Source organism: Dunckerocampus dactyliophorus, chromosome 21, assembly GCF_027744805.1.
Source record: "Dunckerocampus dactyliophorus isolate RoL2022-P2 chromosome 21, RoL_Ddac_1.1, whole genome shotgun sequence".
NCBI lineage: Eukaryota > Metazoa > Chordata > Actinopteri > Syngnathiformes > Syngnathidae > Dunckerocampus > Dunckerocampus dactyliophorus.
Genome location: NC_072839.1, coordinates 8,963,760 through 8,990,970, shown reverse-complemented (window position 1 = coordinate 8,990,970; position 27,211 = coordinate 8,963,760). Strand labels below are relative to the sequence as shown.

General features: G+C 43.5%; 2 protein-coding genes across 2 annotated transcripts in view; both read right to left on the bottom strand.

The window, feature by feature from the left end:
- Positions 1-99: 99 nt before the first annotated feature.
- On the bottom strand, positions 100-11,606 carry dnajb6b (DnaJ heat shock protein family (Hsp40) member B6b). Its single transcript, XM_054766421.1, has 10 exons — positions 11,390-11,606; positions 7,934-8,037; positions 5,872-5,981; positions 5,734-5,799; positions 5,409-5,513; positions 4,377-4,484; positions 4,159-4,303; positions 4,006-4,076; positions 749-898; positions 100-673 (listed from the first exon to the last, which is right to left on the bottom strand). The coding sequence occupies exons 2-10, from the start codon at positions 7,996-7,998 to the stop codon at positions 558-560; spliced, it is 936 nt and encodes a 311-aa protein (XP_054622396.1). The 5' UTR covers positions 7,999-8,037; positions 11,390-11,606; the 3' UTR covers positions 100-557.
- A 1,351-nt stretch (positions 11,607-12,957) lies between these two features.
- Positions 12,958-27,211, bottom strand: part of ube3c (ubiquitin protein ligase E3C) — a 36,769-nt gene continuing 22,515 nt past the window's right edge. Inside the window, exons 19-24 of the mRNA XM_054766086.1 lie at positions 24,986-25,233; positions 22,688-22,900; positions 16,786-16,974; positions 16,650-16,716; positions 16,440-16,570; positions 12,958-13,730 (exon numbers count right to left, since the gene is read on the bottom strand). Coding sequence (XP_054622061.1) covers positions 13,560-13,730; positions 16,440-16,570; positions 16,650-16,716; positions 16,786-16,974; positions 22,688-22,900; positions 24,986-25,233 — 1,019 coding nt within the window. The 3' untranslated portion in view covers positions 12,958-13,559. The remainder of the gene's footprint in view (positions 13,731-16,439; positions 16,571-16,649; positions 16,717-16,785; positions 16,975-22,687; positions 22,901-24,985; positions 25,234-27,211) is intronic.

The window sequence follows — 27,211 nt, the reverse complement described above, 5'->3', positions numbered from 1 at the left end:
AAAAAGGTAATTTGAGCGAGTTGAGTGTAGAAGGCGAAAGTAAAGCTTCACAATTAAGCAGTGACCAAAATCTAAGCTGAAAGTGAAAAGGAGTCGTTCAGTGTTTATTAAACGTCGTTTATTACAAGTGTCCTACAAGCTTTACCACAGTAGACCACCCACCTAGCTTGACTTAGCACATAAGCTAACATGCTAACATGTTAACTAGCATAGCAGTCTGTGACACACTGCTGCCTCTCACAGGTCAATCCTGATACTACGTCACGTGTTCACGTGTGCGTGCGTAGTTGGTGACGCAAAAACTAAACGTGCACACGAGCACTGTTTGTAGAAGGCAATAATATTCCCCTGTGAAGAATAATCACAGCATTTATTTCATGAAAAAAAACATTAGTTTGAGGGTACGTCCTTTCTTCATTGTCCTTCCCGCTAAAGCCACTAAATAAAATACCAAATAAATGACTGGACATGTCCACTGTGTGTCCACGTTACATTTAGCACAGAATGTTTCCAAAAAGAAATCACATAAAGCCACCAACGCTGACAACGCTGGATTATTAAAAAAAAGAAGCAAGTCCTCCAAATGTGGGGTAGAAGAATCGAGGGGGGGCTCTTCTCCTTTTAGACTCCGCCTCCTTGAAGTAACCCTTCTTCCTCTTGGTGTCCATGTAACCTCCAAGCAAAGGACATTCATCATGTCAATAAAAACACATTAGCCACTCCAACGAGCACAAACATTGATTATCACCTCCTCTCGTTAGGCCATACTCTTCCTCTGCCTCCTCTTCCTCATCCGGAGGGTTGTGGGCGGAGTTCCTCAGGCATCGCTGGTGCCCGCTCACACCAGGAAGTAGATTGTGTCGGCGCCGACGTCGCTCTTCGTCGTCAACGCTGACGTCTGTGACAACACAACACACAAACATCTCATGAGGGATGGGTGATAGATGAAAGGATGAATGGCATCTGACTGATGATGGATGGATGAATGACATCTCACTGATGGATGGATGAAAGGATGAATGGCATCTGACTGATGATGGATGGATGAATGACATCTCACTGATGGATGGATGAAAGGATGAAGAACTGCATCTGACTGATGATGGACGGATGAATGAATGACATCTCATGAGGGATGGGTCGTGGATGAAAGGATGAATGGCATCTGACTGATGATGGATGGATGAATGAATGACATCTCACTGATGGATGGATGAAAGGATGAAGAATTGCATCTGACTGATGATGGATGGATGAATGAATGACATCTCATGATGGATGGATGAAAGGATGAATAATTGCATCTGATTGATGATGGATGGATGAATGACATCTCATTGATGGATGGATGAAAGGATGAAGAATTGGATCTAATTGATGATGGGTGGATGAATGGATGAATTACAGCTTTGATGGATGGATGAAAGGATGAAGAATTGCATCTGATGGATGGATGAATGGATGACATCTCACTGATGGATGGATGAAAAGATGAAGAATTGCATCTGACGGATGGATGAATGGATGATGGATGGATAAATTACATCTGACTGATGATGAATGGATGAATGATGTCTCACTGATGGATGGATGGATGAAAGGATGAAGAATTGCATCTGACGGATGGATGAATGGATGATGGATGATGGATGGATAAATTACATCTGACTGATGATGGATGGATGAATGATGTCTCACTGGTGGATGGATGGATGGATGAAAGGATGAAGAATTGCATCTGATGGATGGATGAATGGATGATGGATGGATAAATTACATCTGACTGATGATGGATGGATGAATGATGTCTCACTGGTGGATGGATGGATGAAAGGATGAAGAATTGCATCTGACTGATGATGGATGGGTGATGGATGGATGAATGACATCTCACTGATGAATGGATGAAAGGATGTAGAATTGCATCTAATTGATGATGGATGAATGGATGAAAGGACAAATTACATCTGACTGATGACGGATGGATGGATTACATTTCACTGATGAATGGATGAAAGGATGAATGGCATCTGACTGATAATGGACAATGGATGAATGTTAGGAGATATGATGGATGGATGGATGGATGAAAGGATGACATGTGACTGATGACTGAAAGGATGAATGGCATCTGACTGATTGCCGAGATTGCCAGGGGCGCCCAAACATCTCATAAAAACGGATTTTTGTCTTCAATTTAAAGTACTTGCTGTTTTAGTCTTCATTCACGTGCTTAAAACTACATCAATATGCCGAATCTTTCATCAGTGTTACGACCGTTGCCCCTCCCTTCTCATGCACGGACTAGACCATGTTACTGCGCATGTGCACATTGATTCCGGAAGGCGGGAGCGAAACAAACCTGTTGGAGCATAGGAAAAGGCGAGTGGAAAACAGTTTTTTTTAATCAAAACTACAGAAGGTGTCAACCTTTTTCACAGCCACAAGCAAACGTAGACACACGACCACAGCAGCGCCGCTCCTGTCAGTGTCAGCACAGGAGAATGTAGTAAATGAGGCCGAGTGTGACTGAGTGTGACCTGTCGTTAGGGGGCGTGGCGTTAATGGCTGTCACTCACGTGGACGTACAGACACGTTCACGCAGCCTCGGCTACGCTATTGACAATTAGCAGTCATTGCTGAGCAGGGGTACGTTCGAACGCTTAATCTGATGAAGGCAACATTACTCCATTGCTATAAAGATTTTTTTTTAAACTTACGTTTCCGGTTTTATTTTACATTATTGGATTATTGTCAAGAATTCTAGCATGTTGGCCAACACAGTAACAGTCTGGAGATCGGGAAGACTTCGGTTCGATTCTCCCTTGGGCAATTCTGTGTGGAGTTTGCATGTTCTCCCCGTGCGTGCGTGGGTTTTCTCCGGGTACTCAGGTTTCCTCCCACATTCCAAAAACATGCATGTTAGGTTAATTGGCGACTCTAAATTGTCCATGAATGTGTGAATGGTTGTTTGATTGGCTGGCTACCAGTCCAGGGTGTTCCCCGCCTGTCGCCCGAAGTCAGCTGGGATAGGCTCCAGCATGCCCCCACGACCCTAATGAGAAGCGGTATAGAAAATGGATGGATGGATGGACGGATGGATGAATGTCAAGAATTACAACAGCAGCTTTGACAGAAGATGGCGCCAGAGCACCATCAGTGATTCGTCAGAACAGTAACAACTTCTTCATAAATCTCGTCTTGTATTACAGCCATTAAATGTCATGTCTAAAATGTTAGTTATTTGTACTACAACCACTGAACGTCACGTCGTTAATTGAGAAGACACTGTATGTCAGTGATAAGAGAAAGGCGGGGCTATGTCTCACTGGTGCAGCGCTGCGGTGTTACCTAGCAACAGTGGTACGCAAGCGGAGCCTTCATTGTGGAGGAAAAGTACACATTATATATGTGTGTGTGTGTGTTCAGACAGTATATTGCTGTCAGGAATGTGACACACCTGTACTAACTTTGACCCTCAAATATGCAACAGCAGTCTTGTGTACTCACCTTGAGCACATTCCACACATCTATATACTGTATGTGTGCAAACATGCTACATGCAGGAATTCTACACACATGCATGCACACAATGCTAGCACGTGTTTGTGTTTGTGTCTGTGTCACACACCACATTAGTCTGAGATGTTTTCCAAAGAGGACAACTTTACGAGTCAGTGAAAAGGTCATGGGGGGCATGGTCAAGCAGCAGTAACATGGACATGAGTAGGTTTTAGTCAGTGGTTTCCATGGCGATGGCAGGTTTTAAACGTGTTAAGAAAAGACACCAAGTGCAAAAGTGTGGTTTATTGGTACAAACATGCATGGAGCATTCATTCATTCTCAGCACACGTGAGGTTAAAGACGAGTACAACCAAAAGAACTTTGAATGTGGACAAGAAGAGTCCTTATGGAACGCTAATAGTAATAAATAGACGAAGTGAAGGTTTCAGTGTAGTTTCGACAACATTTACTAGTTGTTCAGTCTTAGGAGCTGCTCCTCACCGTTAACCGTTAGCGACTTCAGCTGGCCGTCCTCCTCCACTTCCACGCGCTCCTGACCGTTCTCCACCGTCCTGTGCACGCGCACACACACACACACGTAAAGCTTTACACAGCAACACAACGTGCTGGCTGGACGCATGTGTGTAAATGTACCGTTTGGTGGTGATCTTTCTGCCGTTGACAAACTTGGTGGAGGTGGACACTGACTTAAAGTTGGACATTCCGCCGCCGCCGCCGCCAAAGGTGGAGGTGAAGGACGTGAAGCCGCCGCCACCCATGTCGCCGGAAGAGTTAAAAGCTGCGGGGAAACAAGCGCGCGTTTGGTCCACATGCACACCGTCTGCAGGAATGTCCAGGGAGGGCACACGCACCTGATTCGAAAGGGAAGCTCCCGAAATCAAAGAACCTGCCTCCCATCCGGCTTCTGCTCGCCCCCCTGTGGCGGCCATGCCCGATGAAGTCGCCGAGGGGGTCACTGGCTGCCGAGCAAGACGCAAATTCAACTTGAATAAGCTTCAACCTTTTTATTACTGTCCTTCATGTGCTGTGTGTCCAGTGTGAGTGCCTTGCGTGTTCATTTCGGTGTACAGTAGGTCCCTGCTATTCCGAGACCACCCGCAAATCAACATAATTGAAACACTCATAAGAATGTCTATTTTTGACACTAATAAAGCCGGTGGTCACAATGTTGTGTTGTGTCGTACTGTATTATTATGCTGTACCTTTTGTGCTTTATTATCACGTATTTAGAAATTACACTCAAATTAAGATGAATAAGAGGCGTTTTTTTGCGAGAAAAAAAATGCTTGAGTGAAAATCTGCCAGTTTGTGAGGCTGTGAATGCTGAATCATGAATAATAGAGCACCTCCTGTACTCTTAACTTAAAAAGGCTAAGTACCGAAATGAATCAGCACTCACTGTGCAAGGGGAATTTGTGGCTGCCTTTCTTAGAAAAAAGTAGTAAAACATTGTTATTGTCAGTAGGAAGTCAAAAACGTGTTGATTGTCTGTGTCAAAGTTGCTAACTGAAGCATATGTTGTTGCATGCGTTTTAATACGCCGTCTATTTTGGACAGCATTCCAGCCGAGTGATGTGGACGCCGCGTTAGCTCCTTATTTAGACTTCAGTGTGGAGCAACACTGACATCAACACTTTCATACGCAGTTCAGCAGCTGCTTGCGGTACAGGACGGCAGCCAGCAGGGGGATTACTTCCCTACTCTACTTGAGGGTTGCCAGCATCGTAAGAGGACACAGGGTGTCCTCCAAACCTGAAAATCCACTCTACAGACGTCTCTATATGAACTAAGGCATTACACTACACAACTCTACTGTTAGCGGATTTAAACGATGACAAAACAACAAAGATAATATTTCAATACTTGACCAGACGGGCGCTTACCAAAGAAATCAGCAAAGGGATCTCTCCCACCAAAGAATTCCCTGAATACGTCCTCTGGATTTCGGAATGTGAAGCTGGAGCTGCCAAAGTGATTGTGTTGTCCTCCTGTGTGATACACGCACGACCGTTAGCACTACAGCACATACATAACAATAGACGACATTAGATGCCAAGAGACGAGTTGGATGATGCTAAATGATGGTCGATGACATGAGACAAGTGAGATGATGTTAGGTCACATGAGACGAACTCAATGACGGACGACAACAGACAACGTTAGATGGCGTTAGATGACAAGAGACGTCAAACTGTGGCGTCCACTTACCTCCTCCTCCTCCTCCTGCAGTCAGACCTTGTTTTCCATATCGATCGTATATGTTCCTCTTGCTTTCTAAGATGCGGACACAGAATAACACATCGTGGACAAGCAGTTGACAGTAAACATGTTTCATGTCCTTCTTACCATCTGAGAGCACTTCGTAAGCCTCGGACAGCTCTTTGAACCTTTTCTCTGCTTCCTCTTTGTTTTCTGGGTTCTTGTCTGGATGCCACTTTAGTGCCAGCTTTCTGTAGCTGAAACACAACAACGACCGTGACAACATGCACGCGTCCTCACACGGAGACTTTGGACTGCAGGCAGTTTTGTCAAGCCGGATGTCTCAACTTTTAAAGGAAAAGTGCACTTTTTTGGGGGCAATTTTGCCGTTAATCCTTAATCCTTAACACACAGGAGGTCTTTCTCTTTTGTGTGCGTTCTAAAAGGTATAAAAACAGATACAAAAAAGGCGGCTCATTACTGCATGTAATGGGACACACCTATTCTGCCTAGAAAGCGCACTATTAAAACACGTCCAAAAAGGTTTTATGGTTTTATATCCATGTAGGAACAGGCACATTCATGACAACATGTAATACTAAAAGTATTTTGCCCTGTTTTGGTCCTTTTAAGCATTACTGAAACTTTAGCAACACAGAAAGGAACGCTACACCTAGCATTAACTTTTCCCAAGCCAAAAATAATAACACAGCAGCAGTGCCAATATGTAGCGCTACCTTTCAGTAGCAGCCTGAGGCGTTGTGAGCGCGGCACTGACGCCCTGCTGTCGAGTGTGTGGTGAAGCTAGTGGCTAAGTGTGGTGTGGCTAAGTGTCAATACGCCAGTAACGTGGTTCCTGGCCATAACAATGTTCGGAATATTAATAACTAAACTAGATGATTGCAATGTCTGAAGACATTGCGTGTGAATGCCCAAGCTTACTGAGGTGGGGGAAAAACTAAAATGAGCAAAAAAAGGAATAATAAAAGGAAAAAAAAGGAATACAAATGATATGTGATGCATAAGAGTATTCAAGCCTATGACATCATGAAAGACAAAATATGTACTTGAGTAATTAAGAGCAAAGGAATATCCTTAAGTTCATTAGTTTTCTGGAAAAATGGGAATTTGGGGAAAAATGTGACATTTTTAAATGTGACAAATAGATAATCCTTAACTGTGCTGAATGATTTGATGTTGGAATTGATTAAAAAATGTTGAAGTAGTGGAGTAATTAAGATCAAAGGAAAGTACAGTCATTTAAAGAAATTAAAGAAAAAGTGGGAATGCTGGGAAAGGTTGGAATTTTTGGACTGTAAGTTTGAAGCCCTGGATGTTTGCAATGCTTTCATGATGGAATGGTTTGAATCGGTTGAGAAATGTGCGAATGGTGGAAGTTTGGAAAATGGCCCATTCATTTTCAATGGGAAAAAATCTGTGGAATTTTTGGATGTTGGGAAAATCTGGGAATTTTTTGAAAAAACTGAAATGGCCGCATTGGATTCCTGAACGATTTGATGCTTGAATGGTGTGAATCGGTTGAAAAATGAAGGAGGAGTTCCAAAAAACGACAAATCCACAATCCCCTGAGGGCATTCACACAACAACGTCACTGGAGGTTGGTTGATATGCACGCCACATTACATGTAAATGGGGTGTTTTTGGCCATTTTTGGAGTGTTTTTCAGAAGCCTCTGTGTCTTTTTATCTGTTTTTTATCTTTAAAATGCACAGAAAACAGAAAGACATGCGTTCATGTCTCACATAAGGATGGTGAATAATGGCCGCACCCAAAAATCAATTGCATTAATTGAGTTTCCTTTTGACTTTGCTACACACATGCTGCCGAGTGAGCGAGCGTGTCATGTTTTTGACTTGATGGATTATTTCGGTCTTTCTATTCATTCCTAACAAAAAAGAACGACAACAAGACCATTGGAAGTTTCTTTACAGCGGAACAAGACAACAAAGAGTCTAATAACGATGGGTGCATGTGCGCACCCCAAATCTAACTGGATGAACGATCATACTGCAGTCGGCTGTGCTGCACGTGTGTTGATGCTGGTAAATACCCATCTCCCCTGCTGTGGGGCTTGGGAACGCTGATCTTAAAACAACAACATGATGATGTAATAATATGAAAGCATAATAATAACAATGATGATCGTGAGCAGGTGTCATGATAGCTGAGTATCAATGAATGCACTCACGCTTTCTTGATGTCAGCTGGTGTTGCATTTTTGTGTACTCCTAAGACGTGGTAGTAGTCCACCATGACTCACTGGCTGAGGGGTGCTATGAGGAGAGGGGTCTTCTGCGGAGAGACAGAATGCAGATTCTCACTGTTACAAAACAAATAACAAGCAACAAGAAGTCATGCAGGCAGGGGGAGGCGAGTTCATGGTGGATGCCTGGCTGTCAAGGTATGAATCATGAAGAACGAAGCATGTGGACGAGTTATAACACGTCTCTGTCACACACACACGCACGCACACAGCCGCTGCTCTCGTTAGCATGTGAGGAAAAGAAAGAATGAAAAGGTTAACAAAGGTTAACAAAGTGTACATTTGGCCTCGGTGGAGGTCTATGCTAGTCTTGTTGTGTTTGTTTACGCTACAAGTCGTACTTGAACTGTAAAATCCACTGCTATGATGTAACAACTGGCAAGAAGTTCTTCTCAAGGCAGTGGGAGGGGCTAGGAAGCAACATTTTACACCAGCGGTTCTGTTGACAAGCATTGATTTAAGCTGTTCTCCAACATGTGTGTGTGTGTGTGTGTGTGTGTGTGTGTGTGTTACTAAAAAAGCTGTTGCATAGCAAGAGGGGGGGGGGACTAGTGAGCATAAACAACAACAAGTCTCCATGACATCAAACATGACACAAAGTGACCTCACCAAAATAGCATAGCTAAAACAGCATTAGAAAAAAAACAACAAAAAACTAAACAAGGTGAAAAACAAACAATAGGCGTTGTTGTCATAGTAACAGCTAAACAAGGTTGCAGTGTTTCCACTGGGATGCTTGTCAGCTATTTATATCAGTGATGACCTTTGCTGTCACATTGTGTGTGTGTGTGTGTGTGTTAAATGCTATTGACAAAGCCACTACACACTTACTAGCGAGCACAAACAGCAGAAGAAAGCGGTTGTCAACGTCCCCACTAAGACGTTACTTAAGACACCTGTCCATTCGGGCGTCTCCCTGACATGTTGCCATGTGGGCGCACACAGAGGTAAAGTGAAAGGCCGAGCAGGTCATGTAATCGTCGTGGGCGTACGTGTTCTATTGAAAATGCGTTGTTGTTAGTCATTATCTTAACTAAAGCGGCTAATGACTCACACACAAAAGAAACACCAACGATTACGACACTGGTTTTGTGATTCATGGCTGCTTCACTGCATGGAAAAGAACAATTATTACACAAGTCATTATTTAGGGGCCATTTTTAACTGAATTTAAAACCAAACATATTAAGGGTGTCACGGGACGAGGCAAGATGCACGAGATTTGGTGTACGGGAACGAGAAGGTACGAGATTTTAACATTACTTTTAAGAAAAGTACAATGAAGAAATCTAAAAGGTGTATTGGAATCTACCAATTTCATTTCTACTATGTTAGTTCTACTGTGTGTATGCTAGTGACCCCGCCTCCGCCCATCAAGACAAATACTTGATGACTGCCAAAACAGCTCACTCCGTTCATGCTGTTGTTTTATGGAACAAACACACGAGATCTTGCGACATCTCTGTATTATTTATACCAAAAAACAGCCTGCATCTCAGCTTTGTGTTATATGTGCCAAAGTGTAGTATTAATATGTATTTACACATTTTTATAATCCGGAACAGCCGATCCCAAATACGTATGCACACGTCTTTTACAGGGTTTTTTTGCATGAGAGGCAAGAGCTCGGCATGTGAATTTGAATGGAAGAAACACACATGACAGCAAGGAGGAAGTGGAAGAACGTGGAGGTGTGACGTGCAGAAGGTTATGCATTGTAGGGGCATTTTAACACGCACACACGTGCTCATACGCATCCACACACGTGTCCACACACACAGTTCAGTTCCAAATGTGAAAACTCATGGTGTTATATTTGTACATAAATGGTTATTTTGATGTAAAAACACCCTTTTTTGTGTCGTTTATGTTGGTATAGTTCAGGGGTAGGGAACCTACGGCTCGGGAGCCAGATGAGGCTCTTTTGATGACTGCATGTGGCTCTCAGATATTTCTTAACACCATAAAATGTGTTTATTTGAATTCGTTTTCCTGACATTTTAAAGTAAAACATTACAAAAATCACAGTGTTAAAAATAACATTAAGAATATGCATTCTAATGCATTTTAATCCATCCATTTTGTTTTCTAGCGCAATGCCAGCTGTCCTTCCCATGTCAGACACCGAAACTTGATTATTATTGGGGTCGTCCCTCCTTTAATCTTCCCTGAATATACACACATTTGGTTGTATTCGGTGTTAAAAAAATATGATATGGCTCTCACGGAAATACATTTTAAAATATGTGGCTTTCAATATGTGGCTTTCATGGAAAAAGGTTCCCGACCCCTGGTATAGTTGTTTAGATATTTGAGCTGTCAAAGTGAAAAGTTATGCTTTAAATGTATCATTTCACAAAAAGCTGGTTTTCTCCCTTTTTTTAGTCGGGAACTGGTATTTTCCTGAAACGTAGCTATGTTCTACTACTGATTGTTATTAACAAAATTTTTTTGCGGATGAAAGATGGAGTCTAATTTTGGTAGGTTCCAATTTAAATCCCCATAGAACACAATATTCTGTGTGCCTTGAAAGATAAGTCAAAATCTTATAAAATGGCCGGTAGTGAACGGGTTGTCTTTTGAAAAATGGCTGGGATTGAACGAGTTAATAGTTGTCATAATATTAGTGTCAAGATTTCAACTTTTTTATTGCTACATTGTGCATTTTTTGCTCTTTTTTCAATTTTTACTGTTCGCAATTTTAAAAAAGCGATGTGGGCCACAAATGGCCCCCGGGCTCCACTTTGGACACCCCTAATTTCTTTTATTGATGACTTTCTGCATATTTTCCACGTCCAATCTGTATAAAGTAGATTGTTTATTGGATGCAAGCATACAGTATATGCTGATGTGTATTTGCGTGCAATTATTACACTGCTTCTTTTCCACACTAAATGCACAAAAACGACATAAACAGCACCAATATTGGAAAAAAAAAACCATGTGACTCTAACTGGCAGAACGCTCTGGAAGATGACGTCATCACCACCAAGCTATGCACGCGCTACGTCACATGAGCAGAGAAACTTCCAGAATAAACACTTTTGGCCAAACGTGAACCGTTGCTGGTTGAATACTTGGCAGGTTATATACCAGCTAACATGTCATATTGAAATGGAAATGTTATAAAACGCTCCTATTGACGTCACGAATTGCAGGTTCTATACCAGCTAACATGTCATATTGAAAGTGAAATGTTATAAAACGCTCCTAATGACGTCACGAAAATGCCCGGCTATTAGAGGTTGCTAGCTCCAATTGGAGACATTAGCATTTCACTTTTCTTTAACAAAAAAGTTCTGTCGTTAAAATAGTCCACAAGAAAATCAGGTCGTCAGGTTTTAACAGACAAAAAGCATCGATATATAAGTTGACGCTCACCTTAGAGCTAGCCGAGAAATGTTCTCCTTTTGGTCCCAAGCAGCCGTTGATGAGCAGCTAGTTGTTAGTAGTGCTCCAGTAGTAGTACACTAACTAGAAGTAGACATTGCTAACTACTACTCTAGTCTATAGTCAACTCCACGAGCCGCTGCTGCTGCTGCGTTCAGGGACTGTCGGCGATCAAACTGACGCAAAAATAAGATGGCCCCTCTATCGTAACGACAGTTGCAGCAGTCACAGCGCACTGGGTTAAGGTGTTACACCGAATGTAATTTAACAAGCCTGGATTATTTTTTTAGCACTATGCCATGTCTATGAAAAAAGTCTTACTCATTCGTTTATATTTTATGACGAGGGGTACGCGAAGGCAGCATGGCTTTGAGCGTCCATGATGACGCGGTCAGCAAGATGAAGACAAATGTTATCAACAAGCGCCAAGAGGACACATGCTGTCAATAAACGTATACTTCGTCCAGAGTTGAAAAAAAATGTTTACATCTCATTTTTAACAACCCCTGTCATAGATTCCAAATGCTACATGCGCCACCTGTCGGACACTGTAAGAGCTGCATGTACTGGACCTATAAAATTGGGAGCTGGGAACGATCAACTTTTAATGTGGAAGTTAAATGTTTAACTGCGAAGATTCCCAGCTCTTCTCAGCTCACTTTTTAAAGAAGATTCTATTGAAAGTGAGCTGAACTCGTCCAAACCCGGAAAGTCAAAAATGAGTCAATCGATTTTAGATGCAAAATGAAGGTCATCCTTCCACTGAAGGCCAAGCAGAGCTCCACCGTGACAGGCATGAATTGCAATGGACCAAGAATCGCTAAACATATTAGCATAGCATAGCAGTAGCGACGTATTTGCATGAACGTGCTTTTAGAAGCTAAGATCTTAAGCAACAGCTTTCTACTTTCCACCTTAATTAGCAATTTCAGCAGCTTTTTCGTGTTTTGTAAGTGCAGTACAGTTACTGGCCACTCGATGGTAGCGTAACACAGCAAACCCTTCACAGTCAAGCGAGGCGCGTGGTTAGTTTATTATTAGGGAAGGGTAGATGAAACACTTCAGGAATAATCTGGAAGAAGCAAGTGTGGCAAGTTTAGTTAGAGGTCAAGATAAACAAGATAGCTAAAAGCTTTAATTTGCCCTTAAAAGGCTTGTAGGCGAAAGTGTATTAGTCGGCCAGCATGATTCACAGCATCCTGCATTAACTTTTTAGTAAGTTATCATCCATCACAAGGTAATAGTCTTCCATAACTCTCAGGGTAATTGAGATGAATCCCTCATTTCAATGACAAGTCTGCTTTTTAAGACCCAATTACTACTTTGAGTTCTCTGGCCCAGCAGATAGGAGGCTTTGGGCCCTGGGATGACACCACACACCCGCGCGCACAGACATGGCTTTGGTCCAACAGGCGATGGATGTGGGCTATAGGTAGATTTATGACACGCGCACAATCTTCATTTGTGGCTGGCCCAGTAATGCATCTCAAGGCCAGAATAGTTCTGCTCAGTGTTTCTTAACTGGATGGTTCTTTAATTATATGTCAGAGGCCATAAAAGCGAGGACAAATGTTTCCCCCACAATGCACCGCTCCATGTCCACATTTTTTCATGACAAGCAACACTTGTGCAAAAAAAGAAAAGTGGCTTTATTCATTTCCATACGCTCTTTTTTTGTTGTTGTTACACTGAGCAATAGTAAGCCTCAACCATGACACACCCACGCGTACGCACACACAGATGAAACTGTACAAATACTGAATAATACAAGAGAACATGTACATATTCACATATCCATCCTATCAGACCTTGCTAGATGCACACATCACATGACATGAGTATTACTAATATTAGAAGAATGACACTTGACAGTCCCTCTTGTCCTTGTATTGCCTTTTTATATGATTGCGGACTGTATGATGCCACATCATCTTTGGTGAAAAAAACACACCGGCACTAACTTGACTTGTTTCGTCACTTTACCTTAGCTAAAAGCAAAAGATTAAAAGGCGTTGGGGGTGCTTGTCCCCTTGCACTCATGAAACACGCGCGCACACACACACACACACACACACACACTCATACGGGCAAAAAGAGTAAGTTCAGTGCATGTTCTTTTTTTTTTTTGCCAAGTCTTTCTTTTTGCCAAGGTGAGTTCCTCTCAGCTGAGCTCGAAGCCGGCCGAGGACTCGATGGCGTAGAGCAGCTTGTTCCTCATCTGCTGCTGGCTGTAGAACTCTGGCAGCTTGAGTAGGTTCATGCAGGTGCTGGCCGTGGGCAGGCGGTCCAGGTCGTTGCCGCCGTTGTGGATGCAGAAAGCCGGGTACAGCTCCTGTGGGATGGCCATCAAACGTTGGTGGTGCAAGTAGACATTTAGGAAATGAGCACAGTTTGACCCTGCGGGGAGGGAAAGGTCCTTCCATGTTGTCTATCTGCAGACTGTGACATTGAGCGCTTCCATCACAAGCTGCAATTTTCAGTGAGCAAATACAGTTCAGCCCTATTAAATGGCTCTTGGGGGGCTTAGCCGTAACGAGGCCATTTTTCTGACAATTACCGTATTAAACTGTCGTTGCTTATTGAGAAGGTGTCATTACGGCGGCCATCATTTCAGAAAAAAAGTGCGTTTCCATCATCTTTTTTAAATGGCTTTGCCTGACAGCGCCATTTCTTCTCTAATGAATCCTGGGCTCTTTCACGACAGCTAATTAAGGCTGAGCTGGCTCCAGCCGTGGACCGGGTCAGGGGCCGACCCCCCTGCAAATTAACGCCCCGTCCTGCCCGCAGAGGAGAATGTGAGAGGGAGCGAGGAGCGATAGGAGGAGGCCTGCATGCCGGCCAAAGTCAAATGGATTAAAAAGAGGAGGCTAAGCATCTCTTAAACCCCCAGAGGAGGTAACGTGGGGATTTTAAGGAGTTTGGGTCCTTGCTTCTGCAGCAGGACAGCCATAAAGTTTGCTTAACTAATGACAGCCATAAAACTATGACAGGCACGACGTATCCCACAGGACATCTTCTGTATTCCCTCATACAGACGTGGAAGAAAGCACAGTGAAGCAGCTCAAACTTCCAAAAGTGAAATGCAATAAAAGTGGGCATCCCTTTGTGTTAAAATCACAATCCACCTTAGTTTTTATCTTAGCAATCGTCTGTCAGCACAAAGCAGAAAATGACGTCACACCAGTTCAAAAGTTCAGTCTGCCGCTGACTCCAGGATGACAATATTTGTCCAGACGCAAATAAAATAAGAGGACAGGGGCGGTGCAGATAAGACTTCACCATATTAGACCCGTCTTATCAGCCACTGATCGCTTTGAGGTCTGCTATTATTGTTAGCATTGCAAACACATTAATGTCACATTTCTACATATTTGATCTTTGCATCGCAAAAATGTAGCAAAATAACTACTCCATACCTGTCACTGCTTGGCACCATGGTGCGTTGACTGGTGGACATAAAGACATATTGTTTGTGGCCTAGTGGTTAGCATGTCGGACTCACAGGCAGGAGTAACTCTAGTGTCTACATGTGTCCTGTCATTGGCTGGCAACCAGTTCTCTGCCTCCTGCCCAGCTCCCGCGTCACACTAATGAGGCCAAGCGGTGTAGAAAATGAATGGATGGATGGGATTCTTGGTAGAATCAGTGAGTACATTTGAATAGGTATACTTTGTACACTGGATACTTAGCTCCTGAGCACTTATTTAGTTCTTCTCTCCTTTTCAGTGGTGAATTGCAATCACTCATCTGAGTCATCCGGTCTTCCATCCTCTTCCACTTATCCATGGTCGGGTCGTGGGAGAAGCAGCCAAAGCAGAGAAACCCAGACTTTGCCAAAGTCAATCATCAGGGTGTCCTGGTGCGTTATGGACAATCTGACAGAATCTCATACAAGTCCAATAACAAAGTAATGCTCGGGTCACAGACCGGGGAGGCCAAATCTTCCCAATCACGCCTCTCCAGGTCTCACTGTCGTTGCCAACATTAGTGTTGAAGTTCCCCAGCAGAGCGAGAGCACTCGGTAGTCATCCCTCACGGAGACATCAAACTTTTTTTTTTTAAATGCTGAGACTACGTTGCATCGAAACATAGTGTGTTCACAAGTGTTATTCAAGTGTATTTTTGCCGTACATTATTTCCAGGAGTTTTCTCCGTAGGGTGGCTGGGCTCTCCCTGAGAGATAAGGTGAGAAGCACTGTCATCCGGGAGAAACCGCTGCTCCTCCACATTGAGAGGAGCCAGATGAGGTGACATGGTCAGGATGCCTCCCTGGGGAGGTGTTCAGGGCACGTCTGACAAGTAAGAGGTCTTTGGGAAGACCCAGGACACGGAGTGACTATGTCTCTCAACTGGCCTGGGTACGCCTCAGGATCCGAGCTGGACAAAGTAGCCGGGAAGGGGGAAAGCTGTGCTTACCTGCTTTGGCTGCTGCCCCCGCGACCCGACCTCGGACAAGCGGAAGAAGATGATTGGATGGATGGATATTTCCAGGGTTTCGTGAGCCACATAAAAAGATGTGGCTGGTCTAATGTGGCCCCAGGCAGCAGGAAAACAGCAGGACCCGTCCCCTTACCCGAAGGTGGAGGGACACTACCCTCTTGTCCATGAGGTTAAACCCAGGGCAACAAGTATTGCCTCTCCTGCCCACTGCAGAGTGAGAGAGTCCAAAAAGGACTGGTTCCAGAACCCAGAGCCCCATCTCACACTGCGCCTTGACCCCTTTGGCCCCTCCTATGAGAGGTGAGCCCATTGGAGGGCCGACAGAGCATTAACGCCATTATGTGAATCGCCCAACAAAATATCTGCCATTTTTTCCCCCCACTTCTCAATTGTACAATAATTAAAAATGATAGGGCATTTTCTGGCTGGCATGTACCCCCTGCTTCAAATGATTGTTCGGTAGTCCCTCCCCTTCTGCTACGTAGCCAAGATGGCAACTACTGAGGATGGTAAGTGTCCATCCATTCAGTTGCAATCAAACAGCTGCGGAGGACAACGAGGATGCCAGTAACTCAAAGAGAAGATGATGTGAAGGTCACACCTTGAAGCCCAGCAGAGGAGGTCTGGAGCAGCTGGTGACGAACTTGAGCAGCTTGCGCTTCTCGTCGTCTGTGAAGCCTTCCACCACTTCCCAAAAGATCTGGATGACGGGATGCGTGGACGAGTAGCCACCTGGAGGCCATGCAGGAGACGTCAAGATTCACTGATCACAGCAATCAATGTGACAAACAGTGTTGACGTGAGCTCACACCTGAGTAGTTTGTAAACTTTTTCAGGTCGTCAAGACATATGGGGACGTGAGCTCCAGATATGAGCACCTGTTGAAACATAGGAGAGTTGAATTCATGTGGATCTGCGCACGGGATGTGACAGTCACGACACAACACCTGGATCTCCTGCTGGTCGAACATGCGCAACCACTCCAGGTTGACCACGTTGGCCAGCCCCTGCCTGAAGGCCAGGCAGTGTGGTCGGATCTGCTTGTTGAGGCGGTAGTCGGCCACTAGGTGGATGTACGCAATGCGGTTGGCTGTGGTCACCGGTATGTCTTTTCCCCCTGCCTTCAGCTCCACCACCTGCAGACACAAGAGACATTTTTAAACTCACACAAACAAGTAACTAGGCCGCATCCTGCATTCTTGTTTAAGGGTTTCACAGTGCAAGGTGGATTGAATTCAATCACGGGGGGGTAATTAAAATGTTATCCGGCAGATTAAAGGTGCGGCTCCCCGTGAGTGCCCACGGTTAAGTGCTTTTCTAAATATAGCGACGCCAATGAACATCTGCTCCAATACAATTTGGCCCCGAGCTCTCTTTTCATTAGCTTTAGAGCAGTTAGCGCTTGATAAAATGTGCTCATCACGGTTCATAAAGGCGGCTTTATCATGACATCATAATGTCTGCGGGAGGACAAGAAAAACCAGCGCTTCTCATCTGTGCATCGCCGTACACTTTTAACAGCGTGTGACGCCTGCAAACTTGGACAGTTTAACAACGACGCGTGTCATGTTGACACTGTATCCACAAATGAGTTATTGTGACCACCCCCCCCATCTCCCCGCAGTATAGCCTTTTTGTACAAAACATTATATCGTCATTTGAGAGACCTGAAAATGCACAACCAAGTGGAAAAACGCTATTCTGAAGGTAAGCAATGTGCGTAATTTACCTTACAAAGCCCGCCGTGGCATACCTGTTTATAACGCTTAAAGCTAAATGGCTTTTCCTTCTGTCTGTATTTGCGAGAGAGAGAGAGAGAGAAAGAAATGAGTGCGGTGGCAGTGCACTGTGCAGTGTGTATGTGAATAACATGTTCTTTGGCATGTTTTGGTACAAGGGATGGATGAGTGAAAACTTACATTATCAATAGGGGTATCAAAGTATTAATTGCGATTAATTAGTCATATAAAGTGTTTTGGTTTTTTTGTCATGCTGTATGCGGGTTGCCTTTTTATAAAAATCTATTTTTATGCATTGGGCTTCTTGTGCTTAACGTTGTTTGGGGTACAAAACAATGGTCAGTCACACCCTGAAGTGGACATTAATTGAGTTTGAGTTTGTTTAGCATAAGCTGATAGGCTCCCATTGCAGTTGGGAGGGCAAGGTGAGGAGCTGTGAGGAGACATGAAAATGGAGTAGCATGTGTGAGTTGTTGAGCCAATGAATGGGAAATTTACACTTCAAAAAGGCTCAGAAGGCACCACTGATAAAGGTAGAGTGATATGACTTCTTTGGAAGGGGGAGTTTGCTTACCACCGAAGCAGCACAAATTTGGCCGGAGACATCGCACAAAGCACCTAGTTGCGAGTGCAGCCACAGCTAACGTTAGCAATTTAGCGAACCACAGCAAGGTTCTTCAACAAACTAAACTAGAGGAGAGCACCCCGCGTATAAGGAAGGCTGCGACCGACAGGCTGACTAATGTTCTCGGATAGCGATAACCTGCAGGTCGATAAACATAGTGGAAGACAAGGTGTTAACAGACGTGCAGCAAACTATGTCCAATGACCCATCATACAAGCCACCGTGCAGGACTACAGTGACGACGTACTGACGTCAGTAAGAAAAGAAAAAAAAAATCAGATTTTGGTGGAGGATTCGCCCAACTGTTTTGCTATAACCGGATATTATACGGACCTCAGCTGGTTCAGTGTATTTGTATTGCTCGGAAAACTGTTCTTACTTTGATGTGTTAACTTTATTCATTTTTATTTTCGAATTATTTGGACATTGACAAAAGAACACAGCAATATTCCCCCTGGTGGTGGAAACTAAAAGTTGCAGGCAGCATTTGGAACTAGTTTCAAATACAGTGGAATGTAAATGGATAGGACTCCATCTCTTCAAGTCTGTTAAAAACAATAAATGACTTTATAAAGCCACCTGTATGCATGTTCAAAATAAAATGAAACCATTACCGTTTCCTAGTAAGCATAGTTTAACACATAAATACAACTTGTGCTTGTGTGTGTGTGGGGGAGCGCAACGGGTGGCGGGCAGGAAATGAAGTTGGGGGTTCAGAGTTGAGTTTTAGCTTGTTGTGGATTTATGGCTGCAAAAGTAGTCTGTGTATTTTGATTATTATGATTATGTTAAAATAATTGTGCCTGTTGTTGTCTCACCGAGCAATTATTGACACCTCGTGACCAATGTAGAATACGACACTCACAATTTGAATAGTCTTCTTAATGGCTTATATTTGTGTTTTGGTCCATTTAGCCATTTTTATGCTTGAAAATGCTCAATTTCGGCAAAAGGCATTTATAATTTGCCTAACTATGCTTTTTTTTTTTTTACTACTAATAGGCCATATTCAACCACAAAACAGCATGATTTTTTAAAATTGAAAAATGGTGAGCGTGAAGCCGCAATACTCAAACCGTGATGTGGTGAGGGACGATTGTATATAAATTTTGATGTGACAGAGACTTTTAGGTGAGATTAAAAAAAGAGGTTGACTAGATGAATTAATTACAGTTCATAATTAATCTCTCAATTTTTAAAATCTCTTGACAGCAGTAATTATCACTTCTATCATTTATCATTTAACCCATCTATCCATTCATCTTCTATGCCGCTTAACTTCATTAGGGTCGCGGGGGTATGCTGGAGCCTATCCCAGCTGCCTTTGGGCGAGAGGTACACCCTGGACTGGTCACCAGCCAATCACAGGGCACATAAAGACAAACAACCATTGACTATTATTTTATCTTTAGCACAAATATTATTTATTGAGAGACACTATGTGACCCCTCACGTTGATGTGCTTTGACGCAGGCTCTGTGTTGACATTTACAGAACATCAACTTAAAATTAAAAATGATGATTGAATTGTACCTTTTTTTACTGAGGAGTTGAATCAAAGCAACTTGTCTAGCTTGATTTTCTTAAAGATGGTGCTAAAAAGATGGTGCTGTCATTCGACTCCTTTAAACTAAGGATACTACCGATGGATCGCCCACCGATTAGTATTGGACGATTTCCGTAAAAAACATGTGATCGGCATATGCCGATAAATGCCTTTCAAAGCCGATCACAAAAAACGATCGCCGTGCGGCGGGGACTTGACAATTCATGTCACGACAACACAAACATGACATGAATGTGCATGTGTTCTGTGTCACGTCGGGTTCCCAACACCCGTATTGAGCCAACAAGGCCCACACTTTGTCCCGTATTGCCGCGAGAATCAACACTAGTCTGTAAAACCTCCAGTGGTTTCAGTTTGACAGCTTGACAAAGGCTACGCCAATCCATGCCAATGTGTTTGATCGCTCACTTGTCAAACCTATTGGGGTTCGACTTCCTTTGAATCTTTCTTTACACACTTAGCGGTCAACGGCCGCATCTAACTCGCTACCTAGCTTGAATTATCTGCCTAGCTTCTGGTTTTCGGACTCCACATGTGACTTTTTACCACAGTGACATTTTGTTTTTAAAACAAACAAGCAATGCAGTTAGTTGGGAGCTAATTTTTGTCCCCTGGGGAAGTGGATATCACGTCCATCGCGTACGTAGTAACTTTTTCAAGCGTCCATTGTTGTCATTATACTAATTATGTCTTGTCTTCCAAACTTGAATATTATTATATTGAATATTACCTATTTGCCAGGGGCCTTTGGAAGTGTATCATGGCGACCCTGGCCAATAGCACTCAGCATAAATACTGTAAATGTAAAAATGTACAGTTACCGTAATCCATGTGATCGGTATTGGTATTGGACGATGTCACTCATGAATGATCGGTATCGGAATCGGCAGCATAAAACCTTCGGCGCGGCCCTACTTTAAACCTTTACACACACTTTTTGCTCAAATAGGGCGGGATATACTGCTCGCAACACATTGGAAAGTAAGCGCCCTCTGCAAACTTGTTGCAAACAGGCCCTTTAAATACAAGCAACCTCAGAAAATTTTCGTTTGGGTCACAGTTTGTTATTGAGGGGCGATGGTGGGTCCTGCAGACAAACCAGTTGAGAACCACTGACCTAGAACATTCCAATCACCCATATATACAGTACATTTACAACATTGGATATCCATATTGAGACAGAGACATGGAACGTTTGGTCTACATTAAAAAAAAGACACTATCATCTTGTAGCATTTAACATTGGAGCAAATAAAAGACCTATGGGTTCAACAGTACAGTCTGACGTTACAACAGAGCTCAGTAAATGAGAGCCTCTGTGACGTCTAACAAAAGTGATGCTGATAAGCTTCACAAGATTGTTGAGTCAAATGTATGTGGAATGAAAGTTGTTCCTCCCATTGACTCATTCTTGTGTGTGCTCCAGCACAGTGGAGTGTGATTATGTGCTAATGTAGGAGAATTACTGCGGTTATCAGGCTTTGCTGGCTATCTGGCGAGGGCAAACGGAGGGCAGGCTGCTCCCGGGTGTGTGCCTAATCTTCCACAAATTGTTTTCCTTATGGTGTTTGCCAAGGCCGCATTGTGACTGCGCCATTTCAGGTGCTGTTTGAGAAGAGCTAATAAGACGTGTTAAGGCCCTGAGTAAACAGCTGGGAGCCCGGCCTTGCGCTTCAGGACCAGACGTGCCTGAGAGCTGCTGGTAGCTTCTGTCAGGCGTGCTGAGATCATCTCGGGAGGAAAAGGCTGCAGGGAACGGTCAACAGTGTGGCTGTGTTCCCACAACTGCCACCGTGGCGACGTGCTTTATCTCAACAGGGGCAGAAGAAGTGGCACATCACGAGCAAAATGAATTATTAACACCATAAAAAAGGGGGCCCACACAGAAAGAATGCATTGATGGATTTATATGCTTTCTAAACGGGCTGCAGAAAAACAAAACTGTTAGGTAGCGGTTATAATCAAATGTACTGCTTACGCCAAATACCAAAAATTCCGGTATATAAGCTGCTACATTTTTCTTAAACTGGGAATTTAGGCAGCGGTGCAGTTATCTTGTGACATCTCCTTTGCTTCAAAACTACTACCAATCATTGAAAAACTGTCCCACTCACGAGTCACTGAGGAAATGGTAGCTCTTTCTTTGGCAGGAGCCAATCACGAGCTATCATTGCACTCACAACGAGCTTGTCAACCCATTGGAAATTGCAACTTAACACTCAGGTGTACCTGACAAATATACAAACATGTCCCAATATGAGTTTAAATACAAATTTTTTTTTGGGAAGGTTTTCACATAAGGCATTGTGTCTGAGCAATGCATTCATTGGGGTGCTGCAATGACGTCAGCCTCCCTCTGGGCTTTGGGCTCTGGGTCCGCTGGTTCCCTCTGGTGGACAGGGGCAGCATTGCAGCGCCATTGACCATTTTCTATGCTTTCTATGCTCCACCAATGAAATTGGTGGAGCTTATGTTGTTTTTTTTTCCATTTTAAACTAGTATTGGTACATGTTTCTATATTTCTGAGGCATAACGTTTGAGTGTTAAGTTGCTGCGTGTGATGATTTAATGGTGTTTGCAAGATGAAACCCTGAGTCAGACTGTTATATTGAGTAATGACCTCCTGCATTTTCCAATGGGTTGACACAAGCTCGCGGTGAGGTTTTTCATAGCTCAAATAAACAGCTACCTGGTCCTCACGGACTCGTGATATACCTTTCTCTGACGTGGACACGTGCGGCTTATACACCAGTGTATTTTATATATGTACAAATCTCTTTTTTCCTCTACATTTAGTGGGTGCGGCTTATACAGTGGTGCGTTTTAGACACCGGAATTTACAGTAAAGAGAAAAGGAAAGGAAAGGTTCCTCTTATACTTGATTATGAATGTATATTACTCCTGTGTTCCCAGTTTACCTGAGCCTCTCCAAGATCATTGTTGACCACAGTGAAGTTGAGGCCCAGTTCCTCCACATCACCCTCGTAGCTCTTGAGAAAGAGAAGGTTGCGGTACATCTCGGGGTCCAGCGAGGCCAGGTGGTGGATGTCTACGTCCGCACTGGTTCCCAGAAGTTTGGACAGGAAGAAACTGGCAAAGGGCAACTCCACCAACATGTTCTCATACAGAGCCTGTAGAAACAAATCACATCCGTAGAAGCCATCTAAATGCACCAAGTAGCATTCGGTATACTGGACTGTGTGCTATGGAAGCAGAGATGCAGTGATAAGATGGTAAACTGTGCTGACAAGAGAGTGAGTGACTGCCAGCAAAACACAATCCATCTAAAGCGCGCCAGCTTCTGCTTCACCCGTGTCTAACTTTATAAATGCCGATTCTCACCTTGACCTTAAATGCCATTAAGCAGCACAGGCGGGCAGGTGACTCATAAAAGCCAAAGCTAATGTACTGGAATAGTCGGAAAAAGAGCCCATTGGAGGCATTAAAATATGCGCGTCTTTATAAATGATAGTGCTAAAAACCCTGACCGCATCAGCTAAATGGATTATAAATCTAGAGCATTTCCATAATGTATGCATCTTAAACACACACGCACACATAAATCAGGGCTATTTTCTAAACACAGGTTAATTGCACAACTTCAAACATTGTCTATTTTTTATGCAAAATAATCCACTTAGTATTTCTGCAGTGGCCAGTGCTGGTTTGAGAGCATATGTGCCGCGTGGCCCCTTGAAACCTATCAATAACACTCATGCCGGGAAGAGGCAGCACTCCCGCCGTGTTTTTTCAATGGCACTTACTTTATTTACGAGTATTTATCGCCAGAAATTGTGCCAAAATGACTCGGGACGTTAAGAATTAATTATTATGGCCCAGGCATTTTAATATAAGTGAGTGCAGTGGCAGCGCAATTAAAGCAGATCGCGGCGCCATCAGGTGGAATAAATGCCAACAACATTGCAGGTGCATTCTGTTTGCTGCCAAATAAATCCCTTAATTTACAACATTAGGGATCAATAAAATTATAATGCCTTTAAAACGCATCACCATTTATCAGAGGGGGCCGGGTGCCCGGAGGGTGAGGACAGAACTTGTCTCACCTTCACAGTTCGGGACCACAAAGGCGTGTCTTCATTAAACATTATTAGAAGTTCATTTTCTTCCCATGAACACTCAAGTCAGCAACAAGCGCAAGAAGCTGTTTTCATGTTTGACCATTTGGGGCTTCAATCTTTGCGCCTGTCAATCGTGCGACAAGTGAAGAAGAAGGATGACGTGCCGCCTCTATTCTGATCTTCAATCCCATTTCAGTGAGTACCCCCCCAGACAAGCCACTCCCGCCTGTAATGCATCACCCCCACAACAATGGCACGCTGCAGACATTAATTAACAATATTAATCTCCCGTGTCCTTTGAGCAGGCGTGTGCACGAGCGCTGCACGGCGCCATGGCGGTGATGCAATCCTAATCTATATAAAGGCTTTGCTTTAGTGCAATAACCACACTAAACAAGTATCAACGGGACGCTCAAACCTCCATTTTTATGGAGAGAGAAAGGAACTTGAGGGAGGGTTAATTGAATGGCCAACTAATTAATTCTCCGCCCTTTATTAATTGCTTGAAATGGAGAGCAGAGCATGGAAGGAGTCCAGAGAATCCACTGCTGAGTGTAAAAGAGATCAAAACGCTATTAGCACATGCTTTGAAGGCTTATTTATGTGCTGTCTGTATGCTGGCTGATTTAGGGGCAGCCAAATGCGACGGCTACACAAACAAGTGGTAGGAATCATCGGCTAATGGAAGCCCTAATTGAGAAGCCACCGCTTGTCATGAGGTAATTCCTCCCTGGTTGAGATGATAGCACGCACACACACAGTGATGAAGCATCACAAAGATCACCCATTGAGGATGATTTCTATTAAATAGTCCCATTAGCGGAAGGAAGGCTTAAGCATTGAGCTGATTCAACTTCTTGCCTAACGTGAACACCTTTTTTTGCGAAACAAATTACAGCAAGTTCCCCAAACATTGCAGTTTCTAGAACAAACAGCGAGGGCAGCCTTGACAATGATTTAAACTTCACCTCAGCTCTTAAATCAAGCCTGGCTCTGTGGATAGCAAACAGCTCATATATCTTAACATATTCCACATTGGCCTGGAGATTTTTCAGTTTATCTGAAGGCTGGCAAACATCTCAGATGGATTGGCTTCATTGGCTCCTTCTGTTGATAATTAGCAGAGCAGGCGCTCACCTTTCCCAGGATCCTGCCCAGGAAGTAGTAGTGTCGCGCGAAGGATTCTCCCACCAGCATCTCGGCGGCGGGGTTGGGATACAGCAGGCCCTCGTTGGTGGTCTTGAAGACGCCCTGGTTGGGGTTGAAGCCTGACTTCAGGAGCTCATTGAGGAACTCCCGGAAGATACCGCCTCCGTCGATGCCTGCCTCGTCCAGCCCGTGAGCGTTCAGCAGGTGCACCCGAATTCTTTTTTTCAAGTCTGGTTCTGAAAAAAAAAAAAAAAAAAAGAACAAAACTTGAAATGTCACTGCATTTGGATTTTATATTTACGCCTCTTTCATGTTTTCACAATGCTGGAGCTTCTCCAGGCATGCAGGTCAATAAAAGCTTAAAAGATTCAGGTCATGTCCACATAAATACATTTTAAAAAGGCCTATTTTGACTTTTGGCCTCTTGTTTACACACAAAGGTTTTGGAAAACTCTGGGCAGATTGGAGACTGTCAAAAACTACGTCTTCGCTCTGTGTGTGTGTGTGTGTGTGTGTGTGTTTGTCGATGGCAGTGGTGTGCAATCAGGGCCAGCAAAGCCTTCTCTGCTGGCCTAAACACTATCAGAAGCACTGGCCTACATTTACAACTTTAATTTTAGTATTTGTTCCTTGAAATTGCAATAATCTATTCCCAGCGGTCTATTTTCTTAATTTTGTAGCGTGTCTCTTGGCTGCACTGCTTCCAGTACGTGCATGTCTATGTTAGATTTTTTTGTCCAATCAGATTTCAACTCCTATTTGTTGCTATGTCAATGTAATCTGTTCACAGCCTTCACAGTTGGCCCGATGTCACTTGAAGGGATAGTTTGGATTTTTTGACAAGATTAGTTGATGTCGTACAGCCTATGCGTCACACTCAAGAGTTAGAGTGCGCTTGAACGCCTCATCTCATGTATAGCGCAGTGCTTAATTGATCCTGTTAAGACAAACAAAGGAGACAGAGACAGTGTTGTTCAGTGAGATCATGTTTTTTATAAGTCAGCCCAGGAAAGTGTTTGTTCGCCACATCTACTGGAAGTCTTCCAGACCAGTGCTTTCAAATGTTGAGTGTTCTGTATTTTATTTTTTTATTTGATGTTTTTGTCATGTTATTAGATAAATATTGATTCTGAACTGCTCCAGGTGATGTTCTAGTATAGGAGTTAGGAGTTGTTTCGAGACAATGTACTGGAAGATAAAGGGTTAACTGCGTCTCTTGCTTTAGTTATAATTGGATTCATCCCCAATTTGTAACGCCATGCATTGTTGATGGTTTATATAATTGAGATGTGAGTCCCAACTGAAGGCCCAGATACGAAATGTACCACCTGCCACTGGTAAACGGGTAAAACTGAGCTTTTGGGCTTGCGTCATGAGAAATGTGCGACATTATGTCATGTTTTTAAACCTTATTTAACAACAGAACATGAAGTTACTGACTTACAGGTGTTGGACGCGCTTGCGTTGCACCTTATAACACACACGGGCAACTAAAAAAAAGCATTCATAATGTTTCCTGGGCTCCATTTCAGGCTTTTGATGGACAGCTGGTGAATGTGTTTTTATGTAGACAGACATTTTTTTTTTAAGTACACTCTTGATTTTTTTTTTTATATCAGAGTGGGTGAAATGTGGCTTTTTGAACACATCCGTGTGGACCAGGGATGATCCGATCTTCAGGATTGGGATAGGCTGCCGATCCGCTGTACAGCTTCGCCACGAGATCGGGCCGATACGGTTTCTGTATAACGTCCGTAACTATGGGCAACACTCCAACGTGGTAGGTGCGGTAATGCGCCTCAAAGCTGGTTTGCCAAGAAAACGCAACACCACCATGCAGGCATGTCCGCGGCGTACCGTGGTGAAGTTATTTTCACATTGGATATTCGGCTCCATAACTACAGCGGTAGTTATCCCTCACCGTGCCAGGACTGCTGTGTCATTGTGCGGGGAGCTCGCACGGGAAGTACTGCTCTGGCCACTGGTTGTTTAAACTGGTGACCGTCAATAAATTACTATTGCGTTGAAGAGATTTTGTTAAAAACATTAAAAAAAGTCATATATTCTAAATCACACCACAAATTGACCTATAACCATGTCAAATGATTAGTCCTACCCTAAAAGTATTTTGTAAACCCATTTTTTTCCTATTTTATCTTTTATTGGATGGACTTTTATTGAAACTTTTATTGGATTAGGGACCTGACTCACAGT